Here is a 16,179-nt window from a genome sequence, read left to right as displayed (position 1 = left end):
CCCCCGCCCCGGCCCTGCCTCCTCCCCGCGTTGCCACCGCCTTGGGCAGTCGCGCAACGGGGGCTGGCACTGGCGCTTTGCTTGGAAGCGGGATTCGTGTCCGTGTCACCGCGTCCTCCAGCGCAAGTACTCCCGCTCCCCGCTCGGGGGGCACCGGGGCCGGGCGGAGCGGGTGGGCGGGGCGGAGGGTTTGTATTTCGCTGTTATATTTGTCTTGGCCCTACAATGCTTCTGGACAAGTCGCAAGCTGTTGAAAAAGTGGCTTGGGAATGGCTTCGTGGCTCAAGGCACAGTGCCACAGCCTGGGTTAAAGCCACAGAGGGGTGCGTGAAGCTCTTCTGGTTGCTGACAGAAAGAAGACGTTCTTCTAAGTTACAGAAGGGTGAACCTCCAACATGTGTGCAGCTCAGGTTAAATGAGGATCTAAGGAGTTTATCCATGTACTGATGACATAGTGAGCAGTGTGCGCACTGAAGTTTCTTGCTTTTTTTCCCCCGGTCCGTGGCCGCGCAGTTCGTATCTGACGGAGCAGCTCGGTGACGTGCGCGGTCTGGCCTTGCCGCGCTGCTGCGGCACTGCTGGGCGAGTCACTGTTTTTCAGAAAACAGTGGGCAGCACGTGGGGTTGGTTCAGCGGCATTCCTGCAAGGATTGTCCTACACTCTGCTGCCTTTGCGAGCCGCTGGACTCCCTGCTAATCTTCCGTGGACTGTTAGCTCTCTGACTTTTCCAAGTACTGGATCAGGAGAGCTGTAGTTTGGAATTTCATCCTTAGTTTCCTGTTGAGCCCTGGTGTGATCCAGGAAATCACAGGTTGTGTTCCCAGGTTAAACATTGTATTTTGATGTGTGTCTACCAGCACGAAAACCTGTTAAAGGCTGCTAATGTGGTAGTACTATTAAAGTTACAGGGATTCTTCAGAAAGCTCAATAGCTCATGAATTGCCTTTTTTCCCCCTATTTATTCCAGTTGAATTTGTATCACGTAAGTGGAAGTGGCATAACATCTTTGAAGAGTGTATAAGCAGCAAAGCAAGAGCAGTGTGGGCGGCATGCTCGTCTGAGAGCAAGTGTGTTCCTGGTTTATGGTTGTTCATCTGCAGGTAGGCATGACTGATTTTTCTCTCTTTGAGCAACATCACTTGGCAGTCTGTGCACAAAGATCTTATGGCTGATGACAGAGAGAAGATGTGTTTGCAGGGTGAAACTCTTCAACTTGTGCAGTTTAGATCAAATCATGATCAAAGGAATTTATTGGTCTGTTGTTGACATAATTAACTTACAGGGAATTAAATAAACTAGTCAGTTAATTGAATTATGTATTTAAGATCAAGAGTAACGATGCAAAACATACAATACTAGGCACCTGGAAAATGTTATTAAATGCCACAAATATTTAAACAGCTTTCTGATTCTAATTCCAAGGAATTGTGTAATTGTGTTCTCTCCCATTGCCACAAGGATTCATTCACACTGTTGCATACACATACAGTACCCTGTCTCAGGAGGTCTGCGTGTGCATCTCCAGCATCATCAGCTCTTCTGGCTGTGTAGTTCTGGTTCTCTTGTTTCCACATGCTGTCTGTGAGAGGTGCAGTTGCTCCATATTTTGTGTCTCCATGCAATCTACTGGTCCATTCACCAGTGGAAAAAACCTCTAAGTTCACATCTATGCACCGAAAATGTGTGTGGCTACTTTTTGCAGCCTTTATTGTTGCTATACTAGCTGAAATAGAAAGCTCACAATGTCTTACAGCAATCCAGGCTGCTCTACCTGACCTAGGCAGAGGTCATAGCACTGTTAGGGCCACATCTGACCATGTCAGACCACATCTTGGTTGCTATTACTTCTGTTGCCCTCTCCATTCCTTCTGCTGTTGCAAACTTTTGTGCTTCTCAAACATTAACAGCTTCCCAAGCTGACTCTTGTCCTAACAGACTGGTTGGTAATGTCTGGGCTATAATGTTGGCAGATTTCTCAGTTTTTTTGTATAGACGGTTTCTGTGCTATGGTGTGATCTTTGTGGGATCTGATTATCTTTCTTCCTTTCTGAGGTAGGAGGAAGAGCATAGTGATGAAGTGCTGCTTTGTCTTTTTTGGTTTTTTTTATTTGTGGTCAGGTGATGCCACCTGCTGACAAGAGAGTTAGGTGACAACACAGCACATGGCCAGGATGAATCTATATTACTACAGGGATCTGAGGGTATTTAAACTGTATTTATGCTATTTTATAGGAATCACCATAATTAGCACATTTTTTCCTTTGGAAAAGGAAGGTGAAAAATCATTTTGAGCATTGTTTTGTTGTATACACCTTCTATGCGCACATGCACATAAACCAGTTATATAAATGAATTTATTAAAAGGTAGCTGTTCAGGTAATTACTTATAATTTTAGGTAATATATGTAATTAATTTAAAATGAAAACTAAAATGGAATTTTCTTCTACACGGTAGAAGAAAATACAATGAAAACCTCAACATTTTCTAGTAATTACATTTTTCATGAAATGCACATATGATACAAGCATTCCTAAGAACCTATCACTTAGTTTTGCTACTTTTGATGTATAATTATGCTTTTTAAAAAAATTCCTGTAGGAAAAACCTTCTGGAGTACTGTGGGGAGAAATATCCTGCCATATTTATGGAGTACAGTATTCTTATACAATTGAACTATGTTTGTTTTCCCTTGAGAGAAAGAGAAAAAAGAGGTACCTTGAGTTATACAGCCACAGGTTTCCATAACTCAGTGTGTCTGTCTAGGATGCTGAATGCTTTCTGTAGTTGAAACTGTGTGGAGCCAATAGGTGAAGTGCAGCAAACTGGCATGGGAGAGGTACCTCAGATTGGGAACTGAAAATTTCTCAGTACTAATTTTAGGTACTTCAGTTCTACTGCACCTCCTTAGCAATGACAAAGTAATTTGCAATATCCACTCTAAGGACATTGTGCTTCTATCTCTTATTTACTGCTGCCTGAAGTTAAATCGGTGGTGTTTTCTGTGTCAAAATAATGGAAAACTTCTTGCATTCAGATTTTCATGGGACAGGTGAATGGATAAGGATATGCATCTCATTCATCCTGCTGCTTGCAAGGGACTTGGTGACACCACGAGAGATTTCTCTAAGACTGTTTCTTACTTTTAGGAGAATAAAACCCCAAAAAGTCAATTCTTTAGTTCACAGAATCACAGAGTAGTCTGTATTGGAAGGGACCCAGAAGTATCATCAAGTCCAACTCCTCCAAAGTGAATGGCCAATATGGGGATCAAAAGCAACACCTTGGTGTTATTAACATTGTGTTTTGAGCAGCTGAGCTAACCTCAGGGTAAGGTTGCACTTGTGTAAGGAGCCCTCTTTTGAAATACAAAATTGAAGTCAGTGTGCTCCAAGATACATAGTGGACAATAAAGTGTAAAGTCATTGCAGCAAAAAATAATGATTTCAGAAAAGAAGAAACGGAGAATTTAAATTTTTTTCATCAGACTTTTAGTTTGACTTTACCAGGTCTGTGTTTTGTTTTGTTTTCAAAGACAGCTCGGAAAAGTGAACAAAGCAGTCACTAAATTGAAATGGAAAATATATAATAATATAATAAAAATAGTATGTATTTAATTTTAGAAGTTTTCGTGTTATATGGGTTACATATATTACAAATTCTTGATATCAGAGATATTGTTACATTACTGGAGCATCAAGGCAGTACAGCACATAGCGCCAACACCACATATCCTTTGCAACCTGATCTACAAAGCTTGCTTGTGAGAAATAGCTTCACTTCAGAGCCGATCCCTCATTTCCAAGTTAAACACTGATGCTGCTATCTTTATTTCTTTTTAATCTCATAAGCAAAGTAAAATCTTACTTTTCTGCTTACATAACATTCACATTTTAATTATTTTTTCCCCTGCAGTATTTCTAAAAAAAATAAGATGTGCTGTGAGTCAAAAAGGAGATTTTTGCTCCTCTATGCAACACAGAAGGGGCAGGCAAAAGCCATAGCTGAGGAAATATGGCAGCAAGCAGGTGCCCATGGACTTGAAGCTGATATGCACTGCATAAGTGAAATGGATAAGGTGAGATACTCCATGCTGTTTTGAAAAATATGTATTGAAGCACTGAATTCTTCTTCACATGCTAGAGTGGTGGCTCCAGATGTCACAAAGGCTAGCAGATGCACCCACCTGAAAAACACCATCTAGTGTCAAATTCTTGTTCTTTGTGAATCAGTAATTTCAACCAATGCTCACAGTTGCTTAATAGTCTTCTGCCAAAGATAAATCTTATGATTTTTCTTATTGGAACTGTAAATTAATAAGTTTTTATCTCTCTTCTAACAATGATTGAGTGACTTCTTGAAAACTTTCTATGTATGCAGTAGTGAATAAATTCTGTATTTACAGGTCAGGTCTGCTGTAACTAGAAAGTATGCTTTTTCTTCTTGTTTTTTCTGGGAGTTTTTTTGTTTGTTTTTGTGGGGTTTTTTGTTTGTTTGGTTAGGTTTTTTTTGTCTTTTGTTGCATTGATGTTTTGTGTTGTGTTAACTGTGGACTCCACCATGTCCCGGAGCTTTTGTGGGTCTTCTTATGTTGCTTAGCATATGCACTCATATCAATTCCCACAAGACTCACTTCAAGTTATGTTCTAGAACAAAATAAAATGCTTGGCTGGGACAAGGAAGTGGCTTTTTATTACTTGCTGTTATCCAAGAGTAAGAAAACTTAGTTCTGTAACTGAAAGCATTATGGACTGTAATTTCCTTTACAAAGTACTCTCAACTGTATGCCCTCAAACAAAAACATATAAAAAAAGAAACAATAAAAACCTGATAGCCTGGTATTTCATATGAGATGAGGAGAAAATAACATTTAAAAGAGTTTTTTTCATGCACTTGAAAATGTGAGACATTTTGAGTGAATGTGTACTAAGTACAGAGCTGAGTGTTAGAAAGAGAGACTTATACAGCCAGCATGGAATGTGAAGATTCTCTTTATATTCTTGTATTTCATTTCTTCTGCATTTGACAGGTTTGGAGATTAGTTTCATGAAGGCGATAGTCAGAACATTTCTAGCCCTATTATTGGCCTGCCACTTAAATAAATGTATTTTGCCAAATTTGGCAAGACAATTCAGAGCTGCAAATTAATTATGAATTGAGAATCTGAGAATTGGGCATTGAGGAAAAAACTGACTTCTGCAGCTTTGTAAGTCTTGTCACAGATAAGCTTCTAGTTTTTTCCCTACTTGTCAGTTAGAAGGTCTGCCTTTATGTAGCTTTTGGGTATTTTCAGACCTTGTGAAGGTCTATGGAGGGAGTAGGTGGTTACAGAGCCAGTAATAGTAATACTTGCCATTCAAAAGTGAGTGGTCAAATACTGCTCAGGTCTCAGGAACACTGGCTGTTTCCAAGTAGTGTCTCTCACCTACAGTCCCAGCGGTGAGATAAGGTCATAAATCTTTAGTTGATTATGGCGATTACATTTTATGAAGACTGAAATGAAGTGGAAATGAGGAGCAGTAAAAAATGGGAGGCTAAATGGAAATCATCTTGGGTCACAGTGTGTGTAGTCAGCCTTGGATGAATTATCTGAATAAGTACATTTGTCATGATATGTATTATTCTGGATGAGACAAACCTGGCTGCTTTGAGCCCATCCTCTTCTTTCAGCAACCATGCACAGCTTGAGCAGGCTGCTCACTGCTCTTATGTGGCATTGCTGTCCTCAGCTGAGGAGAATGTTTGAAGGAAAGGGAAAGAGTGAGACAAAGCTGAAATACAAAGGATGCAGGAGAAAGTGGAAGGTAGAGTAAAAAACTTTGTAGATGTGTTAGGTTCTTGCTGGTCTGGTAATGTAGCAAACCTCACAGTAATTGACACATGTTGCAGTACCACACGGAATGAACAACACTCACACACTGAGATGTCCAAGGCAAAAAAGGTCTGTTTGTTTCTGGACCTCGATATTTATAGAATTTTAAAAGTGCCCATGGATTGGAGGATGAAGTTGCTACCTCTCCAACCACACTGGTCAAGCCAACAGTCCATCTATTCTCTCCTCCTCCAGAAAGGAAGCATAACAATCATTATTTACATGAAAAGTGCGTGAGAAACTCCATTACAAAAATACAAACGTCAGAAAGCTTAGAAGAAGTTTAGAAGAACAAAGCAACAGACACAAATTATTGCAGAACCTGTATCACCAAATGTTTCATTTTCAAAAAATATCCAAGTTTGCAGATGAAAATCTGCAGTGGAGTAAGCAATAACATAGTGAGTTAATCATTCTTCTGTTCTAATACACCACTTCATACTTTCTGAGCTTGTATCTTTTTTGGTTTTCTAATGGAGCTCATTTTATACTTTCTGTGTGTATATTCTCATGTGATACCAGTAGACCCTTACTTTCTTTACTTCAAGAATTTGCTTTTCTTTGTGAATGTGGTAGTCACCTGTGGCAATGCACTGCAGAAGCTCTGGGTCTGTGTTATCAAATTAGCTGTGGAAGCTTTGAAAATATGAGTCCTTATTGCAACAGGACCCTTAAGGCCTTTTTTTTGTACAACTTAGAGTTCAGTTTTGAAAGTGTCAAGATTTTGTGAGTACTTGGGGTTTGCCTGAACGTTGTAAAAGACAAAAGCTGTGTTTGGAAAGTTCCTGGGCCACAACTCATTGAAGTCTGGCAAAGTGCCCTGGGAATATCATCACATGTTTACTCTGTTTACTTGTGCTTCTCTAGACTTCTGCTGTAGGCCACTGTCAAAGGCAAGACACATAGTAATTTAAGTTTACCATGCAACTGCTTTTAGCTTCTTCAGGAAAGATTTGGAAACACTGCCAAAAGGAAAACTGCTTTAGTCTATTTCTGTGTATTCCTGGCCTTTTTGGATTGTAGGTGTCAGGTAATTTTTTATATGGCTTGACAAGGAGATAAAGTTTGAGTGATTTATTTAGGGAGGTGTTTAGAACATAACTCCTCAAAATCTGAAGTTTTGAATTTCAGTCTTGAAACTGCTCTGAGTGAAACACAGCACCTCTTGCAATCCTTCTATTTTCTCATAGTCCTGTTATTTTTATTAAACTTAGAGGGCTGGGAGATGATTTAAACTATAACCCACAGGGAGCAGTAGAAGCAGCTTAGGTTATTATGGCAAAAAGGAGGCTAAGGAATGCTCTAATAATAGCCTGTGTGAGCCAAACTGGACAACAGGAGACCAAATCCATTGGATGCTGCCTGATAAACTCAGATTTGACACTGGTGGAGAAGTTCTGCATGGAAGAAGCTGCCCAGAAAAGGGAAATCTCTACCCTGAGGAGTTTTCAAAATTCAGCCAGTTATAGCTGACCGAGTACAGCACTGTCTGTTGTTAGTCACACTTGAGGCATGGGGTGGGAATAAGGGGTCTCCAGAGGTCACTCCCAAGCACTGGATTGGAGCTGTGTGTCACAGATGTCACTACCCATGGGCCATAGGGGTGCTGCAAGAGCCATTTGTATGGGTGACCTGAGTGACAGCACATTGGGACAGTGCTGCAGCCTGCTAAAGATGGGATAGTCAAAGATTCTGAGGGCTTTTTAATGAGAAGTAATAAATGTTTGCATGAGATGTGAATTTATGGAGCTGACACACTGTAGTCCCTACTACAGGCAGTTCTTTGAAGCCGGTATAATGGGAGTAGCCCCATGAAACTCTGGGAAATGCAGGAGACCAGTATTAGCAAAGGAGTGACAAATAAATTGGAGGAAGGGTGAATGGGCCAAAATTAATTAGACTGTGGAGCATGGTGTCTGATTATCACTCTTCAGAGTTACCTTAATTCTCCCAAAAGCACTGGTGGTATTTTGGGGTGTAATGATCTCAAACGTCTTTTCCAACTTAGTTAATTCTGTGATACTGTGATTCTGTAGCATGGAAGTTATCAAACAGGACCAAATGATACTTAATGGAACTTAGAAATGATCCCTTCAGTTTGTATGGCCACACCCCACTTATCTGTGTGAAATCATGAGGATTATGGCTGTTTGGCTGTGATTATATATACAAAAATACTTTTTCCACTTGACAAATAAAATATTGTAAGAACTGTGTATTTAAGCTGAGTGCAGCTGTGAAGTATTCTTCATGTATCTACTAGCCTGCTCAAAATGCTGCCCTTAGACATCTGTATATGGGATCATAGGATATGTCAGGTTGGAAAAAGCTTTATGATGTCATCTTGCAGCAAGGTCATTTGAGGTCAGAGCAGGTTCTTCAGGGCTTTATCAAATTTGGTCTTGAAAGCTCCAAATATGATCATAAGTTGCATCCCCAAAATTGCTTGTAATTATACTCGAAAGACTTATATTATACTTCCATGTACACTTGGGAAGAAGAAAGGTGGGAGATAGAGTATCTAAGGCCCACAATTATGTATCAAATGGCACCTTGTAACTTAACTTGTTCTATTGCTTGTAGTATAACCTGGAAACAGAAAAGGACCCTGTAGTTATTGTTATTTCCACTACTGGGACAGGAGAGCCACCAGACACTGCCCGCAAGTTTGTGAAGAAAATTCAAGACAAGACCTTGCCTCCTGACCATTTTGCGCATCTCCAGTATGGATTGCTAGGTGACTTAGTATTTTCTTTATTATTGCAGAACTTGTCTGTCAGTGAATAATTTTTATATTTCATTTGTTTCTGAAGAGGTGGTTTGGGCTTTTTTAAGTGCCTATAAAACATATAAGCATTATAAAACATTTGTTTTTATAAACAGCAGTTTTATGTAATGTCCTCTATGAGCAATAAAGGAAAAACATCACAAAATTATCTGAATGTAAGCTACCAATGTAATTTTTTACAGCTTAATTTTCTCTCTGCATAAAAATTATATGATATAAGCTATCTATAGCTGTTTGAAGTTTAAATTTCATGTCAAGTTTCTACAGAGATTTGTAAACTAGATTAGTTTACTTGGTTGTGTGAGTCATTGAGCATTTTTCTCTACAGAGGAAGAGGCAGTATAAAATGTTCTTTAAAGTAAAAACCTTAAATCTTCCATCTCTTTAAATTTGCAGTAATAATTTAGTTTTGAATGTTGTACTCGTCAAGAGAATGAATGTACCTTCGGCTTAAAAATGGATAAGCAAAATACAGATTTGGCAAAATGCATGATGTATCTTGAGCTGATTGTAAGCTTAGTTTGTTCAGTTTTCAAATTTCATTTAAAAACAAACTCCAGAAATGTCTATTTAAACGTAGGTTATTTTTACCTGACAAGTAATTTGATAGATGGGAGTAAGAAAACTTCTAAGTTTCTAATAAGGAAGGGACCCATTAGAAGGAAATTTCTACCAGATATATAATGTGGAAGTCTGAACTATATGCATCCTAATCATGTAGCATTTTGAGAAGTAATTATGCTATTGCCTAGTTACACATAACAGTTTGTGAAATGGGCAGGTTTTTCACAGCTGACTGCATGCATATGTGTATATGTAAAGATAAGTATTATATTAATCCTGAATTTTATTATGGCAGAAATTATTGTGGTGTCTGAATTACCATGTGATTCAAGTTTAGCAAGTTATCAGTCTTAAAATACTTTCATGGTGTCCATCTAAATTGGTCCAATTAAATGTTTGCTCTAAGTACTGTACTTTAGAGAAAGCAAAAGTCCTCTTAAAAGGAAAAAAAAAAAAAAAAGAAACGTGTGTTGAAAGGAGAGGGGAATGCTCCATTATTAGTTGGCATCATGGTTTAACCACAGCCAGAAACCAAGAGCCACCCAGCTGCTCTCTCCTTCCCCCAAGTCCTCCCTAGTGGGAAGGAGGAGTGAATAGGAAGCGTAAAAGTGATTACACTTGTGGATTGAGATAATTACAATTTAATAGGGAAGGCAAAAGCCATGAACACAATTAAAGCAAAACAAGGAATTCATTCACCCTTCCCCATGGGCAGGCAGCCATCTCCAGCAAAGCAGAGCTCCAGCAAAGCAGAGCTCTATTCAGTAGCAGTGGTTTGGGAAAATAAATGCCATCACTGCATATGTCCTCCCATTGCCTCTTCTTTGTCCAGCTCTATGAGCTGAGCATGATGCCATGTGGTCTGGGATGTCCCTTTGGTCATTCTGAGGTATCGACACTTTTTCCACCACAAGTCCAAAGTACAGCCCCATACTAGCTGTGATGAGGAAAACTAGCACTGTTTCAGCCAAAACCAGCACAAGTGGAAGTAATCTAAATCTCATGGTTTGAAATTGCACACAAGAAAAGGTCAGGCTGTGGAAAATTATGATAGAAGAGTGAAACAGTGGTGTAGATTACTTAAAGATTTTGTGAAGATGGACCTAAACCCAGTGGTCTTTAGGATTGCTGGGCAAATATCTCTAAAAGGATGATTGATCATTTTTGTGGGGTGGCTCAGTGATTTGGTTGACCTCTTAAAATCTTGGATCTTCCATGGACATAACCTCCTGAGTACCTGTTCAACTGGTAACAAGGACCATCTTCATCTAAAACAGCTTCATAACAATTAAGAAGCAGAAAGCCCAGTGCAAGTGAAACAAGATCTGCAAAGAAATCTTTGATTCCTGCAGAGGAAGTTGCTGGACTTTTGTCCCTCATGCAGATGTTTCAGCTTTCTTCTTGTTTAAAATCACTGCTATGTTTGATCCTTTCTTTCCCCTCAAGTTTCTAATACTTTTAAATTTCTTTTAATACTCTCACATGTTGTTGACATTATTAACAACTTCATCCTGAAAGATCAATTATTTTGATAATTCACACGTAGTTTATCAGCTTTCAGTTCCTTATATTTTTCCTGTTAGAGGAATTTTGTATATTTTAAAAGCCTCAAACTAAAGCAGTATTCTTCTGACATGTGAAATACTGAAAGCAAAGTGTTTTCAGGGTATTTCTCTGTCTTACATTTGGTAAGGAGGGAGACAGTTTTGCAGCCCTGTTTTGGGACAAAACCAATTTTGTTTGAAATTCATATACATGTATCTATATTTCAATGTAGCCTCTGAATAATACACTTACATATGCAAGTGTTTAAGTATATCTAGATAGTATAATTAAAATTATCATGGAATCATAGAAGGCCTTTGTTGGACAGGGCCTTTAAGATCATCCAGTTCCAATCCCCTGCTGTGGACAGGGACACCTTCCATTAGACTGGGTTGCTCAAAGTCCCATCCAATGTGATCTTGAACGCTTCCAGGGATGAGGCATCCACAACATCTTTGGGCAACCAGTGCCAGTGCCTCACCACCTTCACAATAAAGAATTTCTTTCTAGCATCCAATCTAAACCTACTCTTGGTTTGAAGCCATTCCTTCTTGCCCTGTCACCACATGTCCTTGTAAAAATCCCCCATATCTTTCTTGTAGGCTCCCTTCAGGTACTGGAAGGCCACAGTTAGGTCACTCCAAAGCCTTCTCTTTTCAAGGCTGAACAAACCCAATTATGTCACCTTTCCTCTGAGGAGTGGTGCTCCATCCCTCTAATCATCTTGGTGCCTCTTGTGGGCTTGCTCCAACATACCTGATTCTTCTGTTAGCCTGCAAGAAAAGTCTGTCCTGACTTTGTGTAGCCTGTGAAGCTGCCTGGTTGACGTGATTCCTCTTTCCTTGAATTTGCCAGGTCTGGGAGACTCAGAGTACATGTTCTTCTGTAATGGGGGAAGGACAGTAGACCGACGGCTTCAAGAACTTGGTGCCCAACACTTCTATGACACAGGATTAGCAGATGACTGTGTAGGGTAAGAGCTGGATGGGTTTGGATTTTATATCTTCATTATGAAATATTTGTATAGGCATTTGGCTAAATGTTCTGAACTGTTTGAGGTCCATTAAAGCTGGATACTCAGCACCTCCTAGTAATGAGTTCTGCCTGAGCACACTATGCCTTTTCAGTCTCAATTGCCATTAAGTAAAATTCCATTTTTAAAGTGTAATGCCTGGAAAATTAGTATGTAGCAGTTCTAGAAATTAAATAAGTCAGAGTAAGTAGAGAGGCTTGAAAATGTAGTTTCTTTTTTCTTTTTTTTTTCGTTTTTTTTTCGTTTTTTTCATATTTCTCTTTTGGGCATGGGCAGAGGATCACTTTAGAGTAATTATATAAGAAGATTTCTCTCTTTGCTGTAGAGGAATTATGTAAGAAAACACCTCCCTGTTTTGCTATTCTTTCTGGCCAGTAGGCTGTAGTCTTGGCTTAGTTATTTTGAACTGCTGCTTTTATTGGTTCTGTGCAAGGCAGTTGAACACAAACATTGTCATAACCATAAAACTTATCTCTTGTGTTCTGAAATAATAAAAATGGGCCATTAGTGTAAGCTATTGATTTTGCTGTTGCACAATGAAAAGTTGCATATTCTGCTGCCATTCCTTCAACTTTCTGTCATAAAGTTCAGCATATGAAAATAAAAATGAGAAATTGTTGGAAGAGCAAGGCTGTTACACATTTTAGACTCTGTAAATTTACATAGTGGTAACAACTAAATAATTTTGTTTTTTACAAAGGAGTAATCTTGATAACAGCTGCAGATATATATTAGAAATGGAAAGTGAATAGTGTTTTTTGCTTTTGTGGTCTTTCATTATCTGTAAATTATCTGTCCAGGAAGTCACAATAATTCATCCACGCATTTTTTCTTTTTTTTCTTCTCCATTCCCAGTTTGGAATTAGTGGTTGATCCTTGGATTGATGGACTTTGGCTTGCTCTCAAGGAAGCATTACAATTGCAGAAAGAGAAAGAAGGCATGAACAATGCTGTCAATGCTGTTTCCAGCTCTCTCTCTACAGCTCCACATGCTGTGCATGAGCTAAAGTTAAGCTCTGAAGTACAGAACTTGAAGCTAGAAGATGAGGAAGCAAGGGGTTCTGATACTCTGTCACAGAAACTGGATGACATCAATCATGTGGCTCCAGCTGGAGATGCCGAACCTTCACTCGTTCATTCTGTCCCTCCTGTCTCTCAGTCTGCTCTTAATATTCCTGCCCTGCCACCAGAATATATAGAGGTGGAGTTTCAGGACACCCAGGGTGAGGTAAGGACTTCCCTTTGAGTGATGGAAGCCTCTAGCTCTTGTAGGGGGTATGAGTGTATACTCCTGCATGAGGCTCAAAAGAGCAAGTGAATGCTTACATAATGGAGATGTGTCCCCAGTGCAGGAGGCTTTTGAATTTTAAGTAAAAAGTCCATTTATACTGAATGTAGATGCCACCATATGGGTTATGTCAAGATATAATTCAGCTAATAGGCCAGTTGGTATTGCATTTTCAGGAAGGCAAGAATTAAAATCCTCTGTGGCTTATAACAGTGAAAACATCTTGCTGTAGTGAGGAGCACAGTAAAGTTTCTGTTCAAATTTTTTGTCCTTTCAGAACGCACTAAGAGGCTGTAAAATTGCTCAAAATCTTGCTGCATACTTAGTAATGAAGAAACTTGTCATTGTGAAAATAAGATCCTTATTGTACTGAGGGAAATGGAAGATGAACTGTAGATCAAAAGCTGGTATGCTTTTCCTAGTGAAGCCACATTGAACAAAGAACTGCTGTACTAAGAGAAGAATTATCATGAGCTGGAAATCACCTCCTGTTGGCAGGAGTGACTCAGCTTTTCTGGTTGCCTGCAGAGTGCAGATGTTTCAGCTATCCATGCAAGGAAGCAGTGAAGCCTGGCTGCTCTTTAAATGACAGGGAGCCAGGAGCTGAGTGTGGTAACAAATCCAGCGTTGCTATCCACTATCTTAGCAGTGCAAAGCAGGAGGTGACAGCCTGGATCAGCCAAGGGTGCAAATCCTCAGGCAGGTTTGTGGGAATCTTGGCCCAAGCCAAGAAACTGGTCTCAAGATCTAGACCTGGATCAACTTTCATGACCATGAAAGTCCTTTAGTATCTTCAGATGCTGACATTCTCTGTTGAGACTGTTAATGGAAATGCTGAGAGAATCACTTAGTCTGGCTAATATAATTATGGAAGAGTGTATGGATTTAAACACTGGATAATTTTGCTTCTCTTTTAAACCTCATACTGTTGGTTTTGCTCAGGTTGTTGAATTTAATAATCAAAATTCTTCAGGTTTATGATTTAGAGGTGCTCTTCTATTAAAGAGTAATAGTTGGGTTGAATGTGCTGCTACAGTCCTTAAAAGAGCCCATTTTCTTAAAGTCAGCATATATGCAGACTGATCTCTGAAATAGTTTATAGTTAATGATCTCTGAAATAGTTTATAGTTAATAGTTAATAGTTTATTTTTCTAATACTGATGCCCTTTCTCTATATAGAAAAAAAGTTAATTATGCATTGGAACAGCAAATGGAAAAAGCTGAATCTGCTAATCTGGAAATCAGTGACAGATTAAAGATAATAGTCCAGATTTCATATATAGAACAGGGTGATCATCTTGAGCACTGGAAAAAATCAAGTGCATGTTTATGGATTTTTTTCCTTTGGAACTATTTTTGACATAGTTGGATAGATCTTGTCAACAAGTAGGTTCTATGTAGGGTCATGTTTGGTTTTGCAGGTATCACGCAATTCATGTGCTTTTATGGTATCTCACATTGCAACAGCAGCTATGGATATTTTTTGCCAAGCAGAGCTGAAGTTGGTGTGTTTTGAAATTCTTCAAGGTGAGGTTTGGATATTTCCAAGCAGAGACTCGCTGCCATTTAAAGAAGGCCTGATACATGATCTCTCCAGTTACTTAAAATGATCTTTTCTTGGGCTTTTGAGTCTCAGGGTTAAATTAGCAAGTTGCTACATACTAATACCAGGGCAGAATAGTGAGTTGGTCTAAAGCATTTCTGGGAAGTGTAAGATAATACAATTTAGCTTAAATCTTGATTTCATTATGCCTTGAATTTGACTTGGAGAGAATACAAATGTAGACAGTTACAGCAGTCCAGTTGATGCACAATGACTTGATATGGCCCAAGCTATTAATCACCATGTCAAAATCCTAAGAAAACAAAGAAACTTCCAACTGTTGGTCTCAAGTGATGCTCTTGTCTCCTTTTTTAAATAGGAGATCTTCAGAATAACATCCTATTGGTAGGATGATTCTTTTACATTTGACAGAGTATTGTTAAAGGCATTTGGTATCCCTCCTGCCTCTTTTTATTTTTTTCTGCATTGATGTCAAATGAAACTTGCTTACTATAGTGATGGAAAAGTGAGGGCTGTATTCTGATCAGCCTTTGACATATGTGATCTGGAATTACTCTTGTGCCCATTTGTCTTACTTGGGGCACATTCTAACCTGTCTAGAAATGTTGTGTTATAACATGATGCTGTCTTGTAGAGTGGGTTTTGCTCATTAGCTCTAATTTAAAAATCCTTTTATAAGTTGCCTGTAATAGTAGACCCCAAATGGACCCCAAACCCTTAAGCTGTAAACCTGCAATGATGTAACTTCTGACTTCTTATGTTCATTCTATACACCTAATAATCCTTTAATTAGGCAGGAGTTTTCTGGGGTTTAACATAAATGCAATTCTCTAATTGGCTATTTTCAAGGCAGTTCTTAAAAAATGAAACAGCTCGCTGCATTTGATAATAATGTAGGCCCATTAGACTGTTCAAGCCTACTGACTTTTTGTAATTGAATATATGCCAGTTATTGTTTAGATGTGATTTTTTAAAAAGAGCAAAACACTATATGTGTATAAAAGAGTCATGTTTTTCCTTATTGTTTTGAGTTGTTTTCTAAGATTGCTTCAAAAACAACCTGTACCACACCAATTCCTGTATGTCATAATAAGATGTCATAAAGCTGATTTGCATTTTTAGTGTAAGTTTTTGTGTTGTCTTTTTCAGAATCCGCATCTGTCTTCACTTATCTCAGAGGGAAGAACCTTTGAAGTGCCAGTTACAAAAGCAGTTCAGCTCACTAGGGAAGATGCAGTAAAGACTGCATTGCTCTTAGAGCTTGATATTGCAGTAAGTTGGTGATGGCTTTTTCTTTAGTGGGTTAAAATAAAGGGGGAAAAACATGTGTGTTATGTATAGTAACTGAGGGGGGAAAATTATTTATTTGACTGTTCAAGAAGAAAAAATACTTCTGTATTCAATAGGATGTCAGCTTATGCTGATCCATTTTGTAAATGTAAAGGTTAATTTATTTGCTGAAAAACAGGACTCCATGGAAGTCAAAACAGGAGCAAAGTGTCAAGTTAATTACTTTGTTGTTCCAT

At 38.8% G+C, this 16,179-nt stretch overlaps 1 protein-coding gene across 3 annotated transcripts in view; it reads left to right on the top strand.

Moving 5' to 3' along the window:
* Positions 1 to 29: 29 nt before the first annotated feature.
* The window catches only part of MTRR (5-methyltetrahydrofolate-homocysteine methyltransferase reductase), a 29,238-nt gene continuing 13,088 nt past the window's right edge, over positions 30 to 16,179 (top strand). Inside the window, exons 1-7 of one of the 3 annotated variants that reach the window (XM_058805397.1) lie at positions 30 to 126; positions 969 to 1,101; positions 3,915 to 4,077; positions 8,455 to 8,608; positions 11,624 to 11,741; positions 12,657 to 13,029; positions 15,803 to 15,925. In XM_058805397.1, the coding sequence (XP_058661380.1) occupies positions 3,934 to 4,077; positions 8,455 to 8,608; positions 11,624 to 11,741; positions 12,657 to 13,029; positions 15,803 to 15,925 (912 nt within the window). In that variant the 5' untranslated portion in view covers positions 30 to 126; positions 969 to 1,101; positions 3,915 to 3,933. Of the gene's footprint in view, positions 127 to 816; positions 1,102 to 3,914; positions 4,078 to 8,454; positions 8,609 to 11,623; positions 11,742 to 12,656; positions 13,030 to 15,802; positions 15,926 to 16,179 lie in introns of those variants that run through there. The other 2 variants (XM_058805405.1, XM_058805413.1) reach the window with 2 other exon arrangements.

This window comes from Ammospiza caudacuta, chromosome 1 (assembly GCF_027887145.1).
Source record: "Ammospiza caudacuta isolate bAmmCau1 chromosome 1, bAmmCau1.pri, whole genome shotgun sequence".
NCBI classification, from domain to species: Eukaryota; Metazoa; Chordata; class Aves; order Passeriformes; family Passerellidae; genus Ammospiza; species Ammospiza caudacuta.
The sequence above is the reverse complement of the archived record's forward strand: the minus strand, read 5'-3'. Positions and strand labels throughout refer to the sequence as shown.